The 20,313-nt window shown below is 29.9% G+C and overlaps 1 protein-coding gene across 1 annotated transcript; it reads right to left on the bottom strand.

Annotated features, from left to right (window-relative positions):
- Positions 1-10,281: 10,281 nt before the first annotated feature.
- On the bottom strand, positions 10,282-10,719 carry LOC145248780 (protein CFDP2-like). Its single transcript, XM_080110415.1, has one exon. The coding sequence runs from the start codon at positions 10,717-10,719 to the stop codon at positions 10,282-10,284; it is 438 nt and encodes a 145-aa protein (XP_079966541.1).
- Between the last annotated feature and the right edge of the window lie 9,594 nt (positions 10,720-20,313).

The raw sequence follows: 20,313 nt of genomic DNA on the forward strand, positions 1-20,313 counted from the left end.
ATTATTTAGATGGATTACAAACACTCACTCTTAATATATTTGAATGACTTGAAAATAAAGTATTATTTAGATGGATTACAAACACTCACTCTTAATATATTTGAATGACTTGAAAATAAATTATTATTTAGATGGATTACAAACACTCACTCTTAATATATTTGAATGACTTCAAAATAAAGTAATATTTAGATGGATTACAAACACTCACTCTTAATATATTTGAATGACTTGAAAATAAAGTAATATTTAGATGGATTACAAACACTCTTAATATATTTGAATGACTTGAAAATAAAGTATTATTTAGATGGATTACAAACACTCACTCTTAATATATTTGAATGACTTCAAAATAAAGTATTATTTAGATGGATTACAAACACTCACTCTTAATATATTTGAATGACTTCAAAATAATGTATTATTTAGATGGATTACAAACACTCACTCTTAATATATTTGAATGACTTCAAAATAAAGTATTATTTAGATGGATTACAAACACTCACTCTGAATATATTTGAATGACTTCAAAATAAAGTATTATTTAGATGGATTACAAACACTCACTCTTAATATATTTGAATGACTTCAAAATAAAGTAATATTTAGATGGATTACAAACACTCACTCTTAATATATTTGAATGACTTCAAAATAAAGTATTATTTAGATGGATTACAAACACTAACTCTTACTATATTTGAATGACTTCAAAATAAAGCATTATTTAGATGGATTACAAACACTCACTCTTAAAATATTTGAATGACTTGAAAATAAAGTAATATTTAGATGGATTACAAACACTCACTCTTAATATATTTGAATGACTTCAAAATAAAGTATTATTTAGATGGATTACAAACACTCACTCTTAATATATTTGAATGACTTCAAAATAAAGTATTATTTAGATGGATTACAAACACTCACTCTGAATATATTTGAATGACTTCAAAATAAAGTATTATTTAGATGGATTACAAACACTCACTCTTAATATATTAAAATGACTTCCAAATAAAGTATTATTTAGATGGATTACAAACACTCACTCTTAAAATATTTGAATTACTTCAAAATAAAGCATTATTTAGATGGATTACAAACACTCACTCTTAATATATTTGAATGACTTCAAAATAAAGTATTATTTAGATGGATTACAAACACTCACTCTTAATATATTTGAATGACTTGAAAATAAAGTATTATTTAGATGGATTACAAACACTCACTCTTAATATATTTGAATGACTTCAAAATAAAGTATTATTTAGATGGATTACAAACACTCACTCTTAATATATTTGAATGACTTCAAAATAAAGTATTATTTAGATGGATTACAAACACTCACTCTTAATATATTTGAATGACTTCAAAATAAAGTATTATTTAGATGGATTACAAACACTCACTCTTAATATATTTGAATGACTTCAAAATAAAGTATTATTTAGATGGATTACAAACACTCACTCTTAATATATTTGAATGATTTGAAAAAAAAGTATTATTTAGATGGATTACAAACACTCACTCTTAATATACTTGAATGACTTCAAAATAAAGTATTATTTAGATGGATTACAAACACTCACTCTTAATATATTTGAATGACTTCAAAATAAAACATTATTTAGAGGGATTGAAAACACTCACTCTTAATATATTTGAATGACTTGAAAATAAAGTATTATTTAGATGGATTAAAACACTCACTCTTAATATATTTGAATGACTTCAAAATGAAGTATTATTTAGATGGATTACAAACACTCACTCGTAATATATTTGAATGACTTGAAAATAAAGTATTATTTAGATGGATTACAAACACTCACTCTTAATATATTTGAATGACTTCAAAATAAAGTATTATTTAGATGGATTACAAACACTCACTCTTAATATATTTGAATGACTTCAAAATAAAGTATTATTTAGATGGATTACAAACACTCACTCTTAATATATTTGAATGACTTGAAAATAAAGTATTATTTATATGGATTACAAACACTCACTCTTAATATACTTGAATGACTTCAAAATAAAGTATTATTTAGATGGATTACAAACACTCACTCTTAATATATTTGAATGACTTCAAAATAAAACATTATTTAGATGGATTACAAACACGCACTCTTAATATATTTGAATGACTTCAAAATAAAGTATTATTTAGATGGATTACAAACACTCACTCTTAATATATTTGTATAACTTCAAAATAAAGTATTATTTAGATGGATTACAAACACTCACTCTTAATATATTTGAATGACTTGAAAATAAAGTATTATTTAGATGGATTACAAACACTCACTCTTAATATATTTGAATTACTTGAAAATAAAGTATTATTTAGATGGATTACAAACACTCAATCTTAATATATTTGAATGACTTTAAAATAAAGTATTATTTAGATTGATTACAAACACTCACTCTTAATATATTTGAATGACTTGAAAATAAAGTATTATTTAGATGGATTACAAACACTCACTCTTAATATATTTGAATGACTTGAAAATAAAGTATTATTTAGATGGATTACAAACACTCACTCTGAATATATTTTAATGACTTCAAAATAAAGTATTATTTAGATGGATTACAAACACTCACTCTTAATATATTAAAATGACTTCAAAATAAAGCATTATTTAGATGGATTACAAACACTCACTCTTAATATACTTGAATGACTTCAAAATAAAGTATTATTTAGATGGATTACAAACACTCACTCTTAATATATTTGAATGACTTCAAAATAAAACATTATTTAGATGGATTACAAACACTCACTCTTAATATATTTGAATGACTTCAAAATAAAGTATTATTTAGATGGATTACAAACACTCACTCTTAATATATTTGAATAACTTCAAAATAAAGTATTATTTAGATGGATTACAAACACTCACTCTTAATATATTTGAATGACTTGAAAATAAAGTATTATTTAGATTGATTACAAACACTCACTCTTAATATATTTGAATGACTTGAAAATAAAGTATTATTTAGATGGATTACAAACACTCACTCTTAATATATTTGAATGACTTGAAAATAAAGTATTATTTAGATGGATTACAAACACTCACTCTAAATATACTTGAATGACTTCAAAATAAAGTATTATTTAGATTGATTACAAACACTCACTCTTAATATATTTGAATGACTTCAAAATAAAACATTATTTAGATGGATTACAAACACTCACTCTTAATATATTTGAATGACTTGAAAATAAAGTATTATTTAGATGGATTACAAACACTCACTCTTAATATATTTGAATAACTTCAAAATAAAGTATTATTTAGATGGATTACAAACACTCACTCTAAATATATTTGAATAACTTTAAAATAAAGTATTATTTAGATGGATTACAAACACTCACTCTTAATATATTTGAATAACTTCAAAATAAAGTATTATTTAGATGGATTACAAACACTCACTCTTAATATATTTGAATGACTTGAAAATAAAGTATTATTTAGATGGATTACAAACACTCACTCATAATATATTTAAATGACTTCGAAATAAAGTATTATTTAGATGGATTACAAACACTCACTCGTAATATATTTGAATGACTTCAAAATAAAGTATTATTTAGATGGATTACAAACACTCACTCTTAATATATTTGAATGTCTTGAAAATAAAGTATTATTTAGATGGATTACAAACACTCACTCTTAATATATTTGAATGACTTCAAAAAAAAGTATTATTTAGATGGATTGCAAACACTCACTCTTAATATATTTGAATGACTTGAAAATAAAGTATTATTTAGATGGATTACAAACACTCACTCTTAATATATTTGAATGACTTCAAAATAAAGTATTATTTAGATGGATTACAAACACTCACTCTTAATATATTTGAATGACTTCAAAATAAAGCATTATTTAGATGGATTACAAACACTCACTCTTAATATACTTGAATGACTTCAAAATAAAGTATTATTTAGATGGATTACAAACACTCACTCTTAATATATTTGAATGACTTCAAAATAAAACATTATTTAGATGGATTACAAACACTCACTCTTAATATATTTGAATGACTTCAAAATAAAGTATTATTTAGATGGATTACAAACACTCACTCTTAATATATTTGAATGACTTCAAAATAAAGCATTATTTAGATGGATTACAAACACTCACTCTTAATATACTTGAATGACTTCAAAATAAAGTATTATTTAGATGGATTACAAACACTCACTCTTAATATATTTGAATGACTTCAAAATAAAACATTATTTAGATGGATTACAAACACTCACTCTTAATATATTTGAATGACTTCAAAATAAAGTATTATTTAGATGGATTACAAACACTCACTCTTAATATATTTGAATGACTTGAAAATAAAGTATTATTTAGATGGATTACAAACACTCACTCTTAATATATTTGAATGACTTGAAAATAAAGTATTATTTAGATGGATTACAAACACTCACTCTTAATATATTTTAATGACTTGAAAATAAAGTATTATTTAGATGGATTACAAACACTCACTCTAAATATACTTGAATGACTTCAAAATAAAGTATTATTTAGATGGATTACAAACACTCACTCTAAATATATTTGAATAACTTCAAAATAAAGTATTATTTAGATGGATTACAAACACTCACTCTTAATATATTTGAATAACTTCAAAATAAAGTATTATTTAGATGGATTACAAACACTCACTCTTAATATATTTGAATGACTTGAAAATAAAGTATTATTTAGATGGATTACAAACACTCACTCTTAATATATTTGAATGACTTGAAAATAAAGTATTATTTAGATGGATTACAAACACTCACTCGTAATATATTTGAATGACTTCAAAATAAAGTATTATTTAGATGGATTACAAACACTCACTCTTAATATATTTGAATGACTTGAAAATAAAGTATTATTTAGATGGATTACAAACACTCACTCTTAATATATTTGAATGACTTGAAAATAAAGTATTATTTAGATGGATTACAAACACTCACTCTTAATATATTTGAATGACTTGAAAATAAATTATTATTTAGATGGATTACAAACACTCACTCTTAATATATTTGAATGACTTCAAAATAAAGTAATATTTAGATGGATTACAAACACTCACTTTTAATATATTTGAATGACTTCAAAATAAAGTATTATTTAGATGGATTACAAACACTCACTCTTAATATATTTGAATGACTTCAAAATAAAGTATTATTTAGATGGATTACAAACACTCACTCTTAATATATTTGAATGACTTGAAAATAAAGTAATATTTAGATGGATTACAAACACTCTTAATATATTTGAATGACTTGAAAATAAAGTATTATTTAGATGGATTACAAACACTCACTCTTAATATATTTGAATGACTTCAAAATAAAGTATTATTTAGATGGATTACAAACACTCACTCTTAATATATTTGAATGACTTCAAAATAAAGTATTATTTAGATGGATTACAAACACTCACTCTTAATATATTTGAATGACTTCAAAATAAAGTATTATTTAGATGGATTACAAACACTCACTCTGAATATATTTGAATGACTTCAAAATAAAGTATTATTTAGATGGATTACAAACACTCACTCTTAATATATTTGAATGACTTCAAAATAAAGTAATATTTAGATGGATTACAAACACTCACTCTTAATATATTTGAATGACTTCAAAATAAAGTATTATTTAGATGGATTACAAACACTAACTCTTAATATATTTGAATGACTTCAAAATAAAGCATTATTTAGATGGATTACAAACACTCACTCTTAAAATATTTGAATGACTTGAAAATAAAGTAATATTTAGATGGATTACAAACACTCACTCTTAATATATTTGAATGACTTCAAAATAAAGTATTATTTAGATGGATTACAAACACTCACTCTTAATATATTTGAATTACTTCAAAATAAAGCATTATTTAGATGGATTACAAACACTCACTCTTAATATATTTGAATGACTTCAAAATAAAGTATTATTTAGATGGATTACAAACCCTCAATCTTAATATATTTGAATTACTTCAAAATAAAGCATTATTTAGATGGATTACAAACACTCTTAATATATTTGACTGACTTGAAAATAAAGTATTATTTAGATGGATTACAAACCCTCACTCTTAATATATTTGAATGACTTGAAAATAAAGTATTATTTAGATGGATTACAAACCCTCACTCTTAATATATTTGAATGACTTCAAAATAAAGTATTATTTAGATGGATTACAAACACTCACTCTTAATATATTTGAATGACTTCAAAATAAAGTATTATTTAGATGGATTACAAACACTAACTCTTAAAATATTTGAATGACTTGAAAATAAAGTAAACTTGCAAGCAAGTAATATAATTATTGTCATAAGTCATGGAGAGTAGACAACGCATTGTGGATGCGTTATCGACAACTTCCGGTATTCTCGCTTCTCCTTATGTGACCCCAGTCCTCATTGCGTAAGTAATATAATTATTGTCATAAAACCAACTATATTAATGAAAAATCTACCAACGTTTTGCAAGACCAAGTTGTAGCAAAACTGTTCGAAGATAAACTATATTATGTTGTGTATCTTTGACTTTACAGTTAAAAATATTAGTTATCGACACGATGACACATTGGATAGTTGCCATTTTATATTTTTACTTATTGTTTGATCTACCGGAGACATTCTTATTAGTGTTCAGCGATTGATTAAAGTTTTCCATTTTTTATCTTTATATTTTCATAAATTCTTTTTAATCAATTCAGAAAAAGAAGATAAACTATATTATGTAGTGTATCTTTGACTTTACAGTTAAGAAATGTTAGTTATCGACACGATTACACCTTGGATATTAACTAATCGAATCGGTTGTCATTTTATATTTTTAGTTATTGTTTGATATGCCGGAAACTTTTCCATTTTTTAAATCTTTACATTTTCATAAATTTTGCTTAATCAATTCAGAAAAAGTGAACATAAAATATTAAATCAACCAAATGAAGTAACTTCATTTAATATCGACATTAGTAAAATTAATTATAATGAGTTTACGACTGATAATGTTCATATCAATCTGAGAGTTAGAATATTGTTGTAAAACATATAAAACACATTTTATCAAACATTTTTCTACATCGCTATTTCTTCTACAATATTTGTATGTCTACAGTGTCAACCTTATTAAACGTTTAAAGTGTTTCATGAATTTGATTTTAAAGCCGTTTCACAAGTAAGTCGGATTCTACCTTTTTAGGCGACTACGTGTGAAAAGAAAGAAAAGGCTTGAAGTTTTGTTCCAAGTTCTGCAGAAGGGCAGGTCCTGTAGAATCAGCAGAAAAGAAAGTCCTGTAAAGTCAGCAGACGAGCAAGTCCCAAAAAATCACACACACACTAAAGTACTCTAAAGGCTGCAGCAGTTCACTGATTAAATTTATTAAACGTTTAAAGTGTTTCATGAATTTGATTTTTATTTCTGAGTTCAGTTTTCATCGATTGTCAGTTGACTAACAGATAAGTAATAAAATTATTTTATTCATGTATAAATTAATTCGATTATTCATCCAATCTCAAAAGTTATTGAAAAATAATCGTTTTTTTTTAAGTATGGTAGTCTATTAAGTGTGCATATAAACCAATAATAAAGTTTTTCAACCGTATTTTCATTGTATATGTAACCTTATTGGATAAAACTTAATTATTTTGTAGTAAGATAAGATTAAACCACACGTTTTATTTGTATTAGATGAAGATTTGACCATTTTATGACTATGAAAATTATAGTTGATTATTGTCACCATGAACTTATTTCTTTGATATCATTTCAATGGCTTTACTTGGCCAACGAAGATTCTTTGAAGGTGGTTGTCCACGTCAACTGCACGTTTGTGGCTGATGAGCCCAATGCGAGACAAGCAGGCTCGGCCACAGCGGCTGCATTCAAAAGTTCCATCAAGTGCAGTTGCTGAGACTTCCCGAATCTTCCTCTTGTAGAGCCTTTCGCGCAGGATCTCTATGCGAGAGAATTCAAAGGAGGTGACGGCCTGGTGGACTGTGCATCGCCAGGTGACACGGTCTGCGGCAAGAGTAGACCATTGGCGTTGGTCAATGTGGCAGGTTTCAAGTGACATCTTCAGAGAGTCCTTGTAACGTTTCTTCAGAGCTCCTCTATCACGGGAGCCGGTGGATAGTTTCCCGTAAGGAGTTATCATGGGCAGTCGGTGATCTTCCATTCTGGAGACGTACCCCGCCCAGCGCAGTTGTGACTTTAGCAGCATAGCCTCGATGCTGGTGGTCCTCGCCCGCTGGATGACCTCAACATTGGTGACGTAGTCATACCAGAGTACATTGAGGATGGTGCGGAGACAGCGCTGATGGAAACGCTCGAGGAGTTGCATGTGATGGCATTAGGTTACCCATGTCTCAGAGCCGTAAAGAAGGGTTGGCAGTACTACGGCTCTGTAGACACAGATTTTTGTGTCCTTCCCCAGGTGTTTATTCCGCCAGACTCTATTGTATAGTCGGCCAAAAGCACTGTTCGCCTTGGCTAGTGTGTTATCGATTTCCTTGTCGAGCTTTGCATCTGAGGTGATAGTGCATCCCAGTTAGGTGAACATGTGTACTATCTTTAGCTCGGTTTCACCTATGGTGATGGGGGGAGGGTTGTACTCTTCCCGAGGAGCGGGCTGGTGAAGGACCTCTGTCTTTTTCATGCTGACCTCGAGTCCAAAGAGCTGGGCAGCCTTTGCGAAGCAGGATGTGAGATGCTGCAGGGCTCTTTCGGTATGGGCAACAAGGGCTGCATCATCGGCAAAGAGAAGGTCTCGAACCATATGCTCGAAAGTCTTTGTGTGGGCTTGCAGCCTTCTGAGGTTGAACAAGCTGCCGTCAAGGCGATATCGGATATAGATCGCATTGTCATTGTCGTCAAGGTCTTCGGTTGCATGTTTAAGCATCATGCTAAAGAAGATGCTGAACAGAGTCGGTGCTAAGACGCATCCCTGTTTCACGCCGTTGTTGATGAGGAAGGGTTCTGATAGGTTGTTGTTCACTCTAGTTTCGCCGCTGTGATTCTCATGCAGCTGAATAATCATGTGGAGGAGTTTTAGGGGGCAGCCGAGGCGCTCCATAATCAGCCAAAGCCCTTCTCTGCTCACTGTATCGAATGCCTTGGTCAAGTCCACAAACGTAATGTAAAGTCCCCTGTTCTGCTCTCGACATTTCTCTTGGAGTTGCCTGAGGACGAAAACCATGTCTGTTGTGTCCCTGTTTTCTCTGAAGCCACACTGGGTTTCTGGGAGATAGTCTTTCACGATAGCAGGTATCAGTCTGCACAAGCGCACACGGGCAAGGATTTTACCTGCGATAGAGAGCAGAGTGATTCCCCGGTAGTTTAAGCAGGCCGATCTTTCCCCCTTGTTTTTGTAAATGTCTAATGGCCTCAGTGAGTTCCTCCATGGAAAGAGGCTCATCCAATCCCATTTTACTTGGCAACTGACGAATACGGAGTATTGCTGAGTCATGAATGGTACGGTCGATACCGAACAGGGTCTGAAAATACTCTGACCAACGACTCAGGATGGATATTACGTCCATGAGGAGTACCTGGCCGTCTGCACTGCGCAGAGGACTCTGGACAGGGTGTGTGGGGTCATACACTGACTTGAGGGCTTCATAGAAGCCCTTATAGTCACCAATGTCTACGCACTGTTGAGTTTTTATTACGAAGTTGGACCACGACTCGTTTTGTATACCTCTGAGCTTTTGCTGGAGGATGCTACAGCTATGACGGAAGGCTGCTCTCCTCAATGGACAGGATGGTCGAGCCAGCTGGGCCCGATGGGCCGCTCTCTTTTCCGCTAATAGGTTATTTATTTCAATGTTGTTCTCATCAAACCAGTCCCGTTTCTTTTTGGTAGAGAATTTCAGGACCTCTTCAGATGTCTGCAGGATGGCTGTTTTCAGTTGATCCCAGAGTAGTTCAGGTGAGGGGTCTATTTTGCTACTGTCGTTTTCAAATTTATTTTGCAAGCTTGCTTGGAAGACGGCTTTTACCTCGTCTGATTGTAGCCTGCTATGGTTGTACTTTTTTCTGGGTAGTCCTCCCTTCCTTGTTATGGGTTTAGGGTGTATTCGGATTCGGATTCTGCAACGCACTAGGCGGTGATCAGTATGCCATTATGCGCTGGGCACCACTCGGGTATGTAAGACGTCTCTGAGATCTCTTTGGTGAACTAGAATATAGTCTATGAGGTGCCAATGCCTGGACCGAGGATGCATCCAGGTTGTCTTTAACTTGTCCTTTTGCTGAAAGATGGTGTTGGTAATGGCAAGTTGCAGCTCCATGCAAATCTCCAGCAGTAAGCGCCCATTGTCGTTGCAGTTTCCGACGCCATGCCTGCCAAACACACCCCTCCATGCATCTGCGTCTTGGCTCACTCTGGCGTTGAAGTCGCCAAGGATAATCATCTTGTCCACTGGAGAAGGGCGCCGCAGGACATGGCGGAGCTCTGAGTAGAATATGTCCTTTTCTTCAGATTTAGCTTGAAGAGTTGGGGCATACACACTGAGAATCGTGGCATATTCCTTGTTCTTTAGTGGGAGGTGCAAGGACATAATGCGGTCAGAATGACCAGTTGGCAGGCTTTCTAGTGTGGAAGCGATGAATGTTTTGGTTATGAAGCCAACGACTGAGTGATTCCCCTCTGTTGCAGGCCTCTCTGACCAGAAGAGTGTGTAGCGCCGTGTTTCTGAAGGCTGCCTTCCCCCGAAAAGCGAACCTCGCTAAGGGCAGCGATATCTATATCCAGTCTGGACAGTTCAAGTGCAATCAGGGCAGAGCGGCGCTCTGGCCTGTTGCTGTCGTCTTTGTCATGCAGTTCTGATATTACACGTTAACAGATAAGTAATAACATTGTTTTATTCAAGTATTATTGTTTCAGTAATACTTGAATAAAATAATTCAATAATATTATAACAGCCGAGTAGAAACAACATTAATACGTGAAACAAGAGAGAGAGAGAGAGAGAGAGAGAGAGAGAGAGAGAGAGAGAGAGAGAGCTAACCTTACAATCTAGGCGAAAAGGAATACCGAATGATATGTCCGCAGGGTCTAATGTGAGTAGATTTATTTTTTTATGTGTACATGTGTGTATATATATATATATATATATATATATATATATATATATATATATATATATATATATATATATATATATTATAATTATTATGTGTATATATATATATTATTAATATTATATATATATATATTATTAATATTATTATATATATATATATATATATATATATATATATATATATATATATATATATATATACCTTTAGTTATATACATATATATAGTACTTTTATTATTGCGGTTGTTATTATTATTGCTTATTATTGTTACTAATATTATCATTATTTTCTTCGATATGTGCACTGCACATCCCAACAAATATGTCAGACGTAGCCTTTGAACATTGAACGACATGCACAAAGCCGTTGCTCGTAACAAGAGCCGTTTAATTATCAAACGTCTTTTCTTTTAACTGTATTGAACAGATAATTGGGCCTCACATCAGTGAGAGGGGGCCGATACGCAAACAAGCCGTAGAGAGGAAGGCCCTGAAATGGTGCGTATTCTCTCCTGATGACCCAATATTTTCTATAAGACGAAATACCCACCAAACATGACTACATGAAGTTTTAACAGATATGCTATGAAATACCCCCCAAAAAGCACCATCCTATAAAACATAGACGAGGAAAGTCCTAGGAAGACGCTTTATCTCTCTCTTGAGATTAACTTTATCCGAAAAGAAAACAGCTAATAAACATCAGTATATACAAGACTATAAGGTCAGCTGTTTCTCTCAAATACAACATCTTCTGTTGTTCGCTTGCTTCATAAATAGTTTCTACTACTGTTCCGGTAGTAATTTTTATCCTGTGTCTGTCATTCATCCAATGTTAATAGTTGTTTATAATCACACGTTGTTTTTAGTGCATATAAACTAATAATAAGATTTTTTGCAGTTGAATTTTCTTTGTATAATACATGTTTGTAGAAAAATCTATTACTTTAATATTATTTTTATTGTTATTATAATAATTATTATTGTCATAATTTTTAGAAATATTATTATTGTTGTTATAATAATAATAATAATAATAATAATAATAATAATAATAATTATTATTATTATTATTATTATTATTATTATTATTATTATTTCATATATTTTACTTTTAATAACATTTAAATAAAACTGTAATTTGCTAAGAACTTTGCGGCAAATTCTATGTTGTGCGACGAAGGGCATCAACTCCCCATATTCCTTCCTATAATAGACAACACGCTATGCAACATACAAATATCTGTGTGTGAGGTCGCCAAGCTAATCAAGAACCTTGACTCCAGTAAAGCAACTGTACCTGACAGTATTCCAATTATAGTGTAAAAAAAATTACAACCAGAACTTGCCCCCATACTTACGAAACTGTTTAAGTGTTGCCTTAAGGAGAAGTGTTTTCCAACACCCTGGAAAACCTCATCAGTATGCCCTGTATTTAAGAATTCATGTGATAAGTCATCTCGCTCTCAGTACAGACCAATAACTCTCCTGTGTGTCATGAGTAAGTTGCTGGAATCCGTATTAAACAGAAAAGTAGTCAACCACCTCAGCAGAAATAACCTTCTTAGCGACACGCAATATAGTTTTCGTTCTGTTAGATCTACAGCAGATGTGCTAACGGTTATATCTCATAGGATTAGCGAATCTCTATACAAAGGCTTCATTTCTAGGGCAATTGCTCTTGACATATCAAAGGCCTTCGATAATGTTTGGCATAAAAGCCTACTACACAGGATTTCCAGCTACGGTATAACTGGAAATGTTTTCTCGATCATTACATCATTTCTCTCTGATAGGCTCATAAGAATAGTGGTTGATGGGCAGAAATCAGAGGGCCACAGTATTAATGCTGGAGTCCCTCAGGGGTCCATACTGGGCCAAACTCTCTTCCCGATCTACATCAATGATCTCCCAAAACACATACTAAAATCTTTCGTTGACATCTATGCTGATGACACGACTATCTATGGCAACACATCAAAGGCCGTAAATGATTATGTTCTCTCTGATTCTCTCTCCTCTGATCTTGAGCGCGTGGTAGAGTGGGGGAAGAGGTGGCTGGTTACCTTTAATGCATCTAAGAATAAGCTCCTATCTCTACATCATAAACGCTCTAATACCCATCTGGCATCAATTGAAATGGATGGATCTCTTCTAGGGGAGGCCCCATGTTTTGATAAGCTTCTGGGTTTGACCTTTACTCCTGATCTTAAATGGAACACATACATCAAGTCTGTAGCCAAGGTCGCTGGGAAAATGAGGGATCCTTCTATCGCTCCAGAAGATATCTCACTAATGATGCAATTCTCTATCTATATAAAAGCCAAGTACGTCCAAGGATGGAATACTGCTGCCACATCTGGACAGGAGCTGCTAAACCAGCCTATCCTGCCTTAACAGAGTACAAAATAGACTTCGTGGCTTGGTGGAGGATACCCTTTTCTCTTCCCTACAACTTGGATGTCTTAAAGTCAAAGGGGGGGCACCAGGCTCATTAGGTGTATCAGAATTTTTGACACCCATAACACGAAACTGCGAAAAAAATATTAAAAAAAAACTCGTAATTTCTCTTTTAAAAGTGGGTTGTTTATTTTATTTATGGATTATACTTCCAAAATAAACTATTACAGTTGTTTTAAAAGTAACAGAAATATATTTTTTATTAAAAAAAAAACAGTAATGAATTTTACGAACTCAATATTTTTCAATTTTTAAACTTTAAAAATCTATCAAAATTTTTCTATTCATTCTATTTTTACGATATTTTCAGGTTCAATGTGAAATTTTATGCTCTTTCCAATAAACAGAATAATATTTTAGACAAACGTTTTTTTTAATTCACCCTCCCCCTATTTTCAAGTGTCTATTAAAAAAGTAAATAATTTACTCACCAAAGTTCTATATATAACAAATTGAAGAGAAAAGGTCAATAAATAATATATTCAAATTTAAAACAAAAAAGTATTGTTTTTTTAGAAATTTACCTGTAAAGTTCGAAGTTTAAAACATTTTTTTAAAAACCACTTTGTTTGTTTTTTATTTAATTTTTTAAATGAAACCGTGGTCCTTGCTCGTTTAATTGAAAAAAATTAGGGCTTGAATTACATTTTTCAAGTAGTTATAAGCTTGGAAAGATAGGGGGTCAAATAATTCACGCCTCCCATTTTGAAATGTCTATTAAAAAGTAAATAATTAATTTACTCACCAAAGTGTTATGCGTCACAAATTGAAGATAAAAGATCAATAAATAATATATTCAAATTTAAAACAAAAAAGTAGTGTTTTTTAGAAATTTACCTGTAAAGTCCGAAGTTTAAAACCTTTTTAAAAAACGCGTTTGTTTTTGTTTTTTAATGAAACCTTGGTCCTTGCTCCTTTAATTGAAAAAAAATAGGGCTTGAATTACAGGTTTAGAGGAGTTATAAGCTTGGAAAGACGGGGTGGAATTATTCAATATTTTTCACGAAATTTCTGACACACCTACAGCCTCATATCCGAGATGAAGGAGACATAACGCCCAGATAAATACAACCACCTACAAGGAGGAGGCAAAGAAACCTTAGAATGTTCTGGATCGATAATCATAAGGCATTTGACAGTCATTATTACTTTGGTGCCTTGAAATATGCAAGATCCATCTGGTGTGGAAAACAACCATATTACGAAGTCACAATAGAGGTAAGTCAATGGTCTCTTATGTAAACGTCTCTTATTTTTTTATACAGCAATAAATGCACCGAATAACAGTCTGAGCACTTACAACTTGAGTCAGAACCGTCGTTGACTTCCAAGCAATACTGTTAACCATCCACATTTCATGGATGATATTAAGGCGTATGCTAGGTAATACACACCTTCTCCAATGTCATCGAAATGAAATTTGGCCTAAATAAATGTGCCAAGTGTATGCTCAGGGCTGGGAAAAAATATATACAAAGAATATGCAGCTAGATGAAGACACTGACATCAGAAATCTAGAAGAACACGAACCTTACAAATACATTGGCATTGAAGAAAACGACAACATACAATAAATACCACACATATATCAATTGTTCTGGTTGATACCATCGATATTCTGGCAATACTTTTCTACAATTATTGTAAAATCCCCAGGTTTTCTAATTTAATTGTCATGTTTTAATTATTTGGTAAATTTTTGTATGCATTTTTCAATTCCATTTTTATAAATATTTCTCGGTTGAATAACTTCGATGGTTTGAAGATAAACACATTTTATCACTGTATAAATTTGTTTGTATAATTATAAAAGATTGAACTTTTAAGGATGAATAATAAATTTGTTCACGCTGTTTGATTTCTAAGCGTTCATAAAAATCAATAATAGAAATTTCTTGTTTGTATAAGAAAATTGATAAGATTTTCACTGTAAAATCAGTAAATATACATTTTTATGTTGATATCAGTTTAAGATTGTAGCAGTCTATGAATAGACATAATTGTACTATTTGTCATAGGAAGTTGATCATTGACAGCAATGACTTCTTAATCGTGATCCTATTACATAACGAATCTCTTAGAACACGTTTTCATGATAATCTTAAAACTGATTGAACTTTGAACTGATATTAAATTGCATGTTTTATTCTTATTAAAAGAAAATATCAAAATCAGTCACATATTAATTAGTTTGAGATTTCAGACAACCAAATACTTCTGTCTAATCCATGTATAGGTACAATCACAAAAAAAAAATTATCTAAAAATTAAAAAAAGACATTTATATGGCATATTAACAAAAAATGACAAATTAAAAAAAAAACAAAACTAAAAACCCTTCATTCAAATTTCAATAGACAAATAAGTGTAAAAATAATGAATGTTTTGAAACTGTTGTGGTGGCAACCACTCATTTGCATATGCGAATAACATAACACTATAAATGGCAACCCTAGGTTGGCCTTGGTGTGTCTTACTCAAATGCCACCGGAAGTGACGCCGAAGAGCGTACATGTCCTCCCACCAAGACTCTCTGACTCGACACCGTCATTTGTACATATTGTAAATATACCTTTTCTTTAATACACTTATTATTGCGTTATCTTGTTGTTTGCGTCTTCATTGTATTTCCTTACTAATTATTGTTCAACCTTGCAACCACAACAGAAACTTTCGACGATAATGAATTATGTCAAAATACCAATAAAATAAAATGCACTTTTTTAAAAACTAAAACGTTTTGAAACTTCCGACGATAATGAATTATAATGACAAGATCTTAAATAAAATAAAATGTACTTTTTTAACAAAAAATGCATAAATATTTAAAAGCGATTAAAGTTTACACGTATCTTCAATCACACTTTAACACAGATGTTAATTTTTACAAAAAATAAGGATGACACGAATTGTAATAATTTCGTTTAATTAATCAAAATTTTCTGTATCATAAAATGGTATGCTTATTTGAATAGAATGATTTAGTTAACCTCTCCTAACTAGCATCCTGCCCCAATACATATTTGGATAGGAGGAAACGCTATTGGTCAACAATGATCATCGTTTATCCTTATGCAAGGTAAGTATTGCTGGTCCCACAACTGCTTTCTATCATAAAAGGTTATGCTTATTTAAATAGAATATATTCACAACATTATGCATTGCACGAATTGTAATAATTTCGTTTAATTGTAATTTGATGTATCATAAAAGGTTATGCTTATTTTAATAGAATAATTTTCACAAAATTATGGATGACACGAATTGTCATAATTTCGTTTAATTGCAATTTGATGTATCATAAAAGGTTATGCCTCTTTTAATAGAATAATTTTCACAAAAATTATGGATGACACGAATTGTAAGAATTTCGTTTAATTGCAATTTGATGTATCAGTAAAAGTCATGCTTATTTAAATAGAATTATTTTCACAAAATTGTGGATGACACGAATTGTAAGAATTTCGTTTAATTGCAATTTGATGTATCATAAAAGGTTATGCTTAATTTAATAGAATGATTGTCACAAAAATTAGGGATGACACAAATTGTAAGAATTTCGTTTAATTGCAATTTGTATGTATCAGTAAAAATCATGCTTATTTAAATAGAACAATTTTCACAACAATTATGGATGACACGAATTGTAATAATTTCGTTTAATTGCAATTTGATGCATCATAAAAGGTTATGCTTATTTTAATAGAATAATTTTCACAAAATTATGGATGACACGAATTGTAATAATTTCGTTTAATTGCAATTTGATGCATCATAAAAGGTTATGCTTATTTTAATAGAACAATTTTCACAAAAATTATGGATGACACGAATTGTAATAATTTCGTTTAATTGCAATTTGATGCATCATAAAAGGTTATGCTTATTTTAATAGAATAATTTTCACAAAATTATGGATGACACGAATTGTAATAATTTCGTTTAATTGCAATTTGATGTATCATAAAAGGTTATGCTTATTTTAATAGAAAAATTTTCACAAAAATTATGGATGACACGAATTGTAAGAATTTCGTTTAATTGCAATATGATGTATCAGTAAAAGTCATGCTTATTTAAATAGAAAAATTTTCAGAAAATTATGGATGACACGAATTGTAATAATGTCGTTTAATTGCAATTTGATGCATCATAAAAGGGTATGCTTATTTTAATAGAATAATTTTCACAAAATTATGGATGACACGAATTGTAATAATTTCGTTTAATTGCAATTTGATGCATCATAAAAGGTTATGCTTATTTTAATAGAACAATTTTCACAAAAATTATGGATGACACGAATTGTAATAATTTCGTTTAATTGCAATTTGATGTATCATAAAAGGTTATGCTTATTTTAATAGAAAAATTTTCACAAAAATTATGGATGACACGAATTGTAAGAATTTCGTTTAATTGCAATATGATGTATCAGTAAAAGTCATGCTTATTTAAATAGAAAAATTTTCAGAAAATTATGGATGACACGAATTGTAATAATGTCGTTTAATTGCAATTTGATGTATCAGTAAAAGTCATGCTTATTAAAATAGAATCATTTTCACAAAATTATGGATGACACGAATTGTAATAATTTCTTTTAATTGCAATTTGATGTATCAGTAAAAGTCATGGTGATTTAAATAGAATATTTACAACAAAATTATGGATGACACGAATTGTAAGAATTTCGTTTAATTGCAATTTGATGTATCATAAAATATCATTCTTATTTTAATAGAATAATTTTCACAAAAATTATGGATGACACGAATTGTAAGAATTTCGTTTAATTGCAATTTGATGTATCATAAAATATCATGCTTATTTTAATAGAATAATTTTCACAAAAATTATGGATGACACGAATTGTACTAATTTCGTTTAATTGCAATTTGATGTATCAGTAAAAGTCATGGTGACTTAAATAGAACAATGTTCAAAAAATTATGGATGACACGAATTGTAATAATTTCGTTTAATTGCAATTTGATGTATCAGTAAAAGTCATGGTGATTTAAATAGAATATTTTTCACAAAATTATGGATGACACGAATTGTAATAATTTCGGTTAATTGCAATTTGATGTATCATAAAAGGTTATACTTATTAAAATAGAATAATTTTCACAAAAATTATGGATGACACGAATTGTAATAATTTCGTTTAATTGCAATTTGATGTATCATAAAAGGTTATGCTTATTTAAATTCAATGATTTTCATAAAATTATGGATGACACGAATTGTAATAATTTCGTTTAATTGCAATTTATGTATCATAAAATGTCATGCTTGTTTTAATAGAATAATTTTCACAACAATTATGGATGACACGAATTGTCATAATTGCGTTTAATTGCAATTTGATGTATCAGTAAAAGTCATGCTTATTTAAATAGAATAATTTTCACAAAATTATGGATGACACGAATTTTAATAATTTCGTTTAATTGCAATTTGATGTATCAGTAAAAGTCATGCTTATTTAAATAGAATAATTTTACAACAATTATGGATGACACGAATTGTCATTATTTCGTTTAATTGCAATTTGATGTATCATAAAAGGTTATGCTTATTTTAATAGAATAATTTTAACAAAAGTTATGGATGACACAAATTGTAATAATTTCGTTTAATTGCAATTTGATGTATCAGTAAAAGTCATGCTTATATAAATAGAATCATTTTCACAAAATTATGGATTACACGAATTGTAATAATTTCGTTTAATTGCAATTTGATGTATCATAAAAGGTTATGCTTATTTTAATAGAATGATTGTCACAAATATTAGGGATGACACAAATTGTAAGAATTTCGTTTAATTGCAATTTGATGTATCAGTAAAAGTCATGGTGATTTAAATAGAATATTTTCAACAAAATTATGGATGACACGAATTGTAATAATTTCGTTTAATTGCAATTTGATGTATCATAAAATATCATGCTTATTTTAATAGACTAATTTTCACAAAAATTATGGATGACACGAATTGTAAGAATTTCGTTTAATTGCAATTTGATGTATCATAAAATGTCATGCTTATTTTAATAGAATAATTTTCACAAAAATTATGGATGACACGAATTGTAAGAATTTCGTTTAATTGCAATTTGATGTATCAGTAAAAATCATGCTTATTTAAATAGAATAATTTTCACAAAATTATGGATGACACGAATTGTAAGAATTTCGTTTAATTGCAATTTGATGTATCAGTAAAAGTCATGCTTATTTAAATAGAATAATTTTCACAAAATTATGGATTACACGAATTGTAAGAATTCTGTTTAATGGCAATTTGATGTATCAGAAAAGGTTATGCTTATTTAAATAGAATCATTTTCACAAAATTATGGATGACACGAATTGTCATAATTTCGTTTAATTGCAATTTGATGTATCAGTAAAAGTCATGGTGATTTAAATAGAATATTTTCAACAAAATTATGGATGACACGAATTGTAATAATTTCGTTTAATTGCAATTTGATGTATCATAAAATATCATGCTTATTTAAATAGAATAATTTTCACAAAAATTATGGATGACACGAATTGTAATAATTTCGTTTAATTGCAATTTGATGTATCATA

Source organism: Euprymna scolopes, chromosome 27, assembly GCF_053919585.1.
Source record: "Euprymna scolopes isolate OS-2025 chromosome 27, ASM5391958v1, whole genome shotgun sequence".
Taxonomy (NCBI): Eukaryota; Metazoa; Mollusca; class Cephalopoda; order Sepiida; family Sepiolidae; genus Euprymna; species Euprymna scolopes.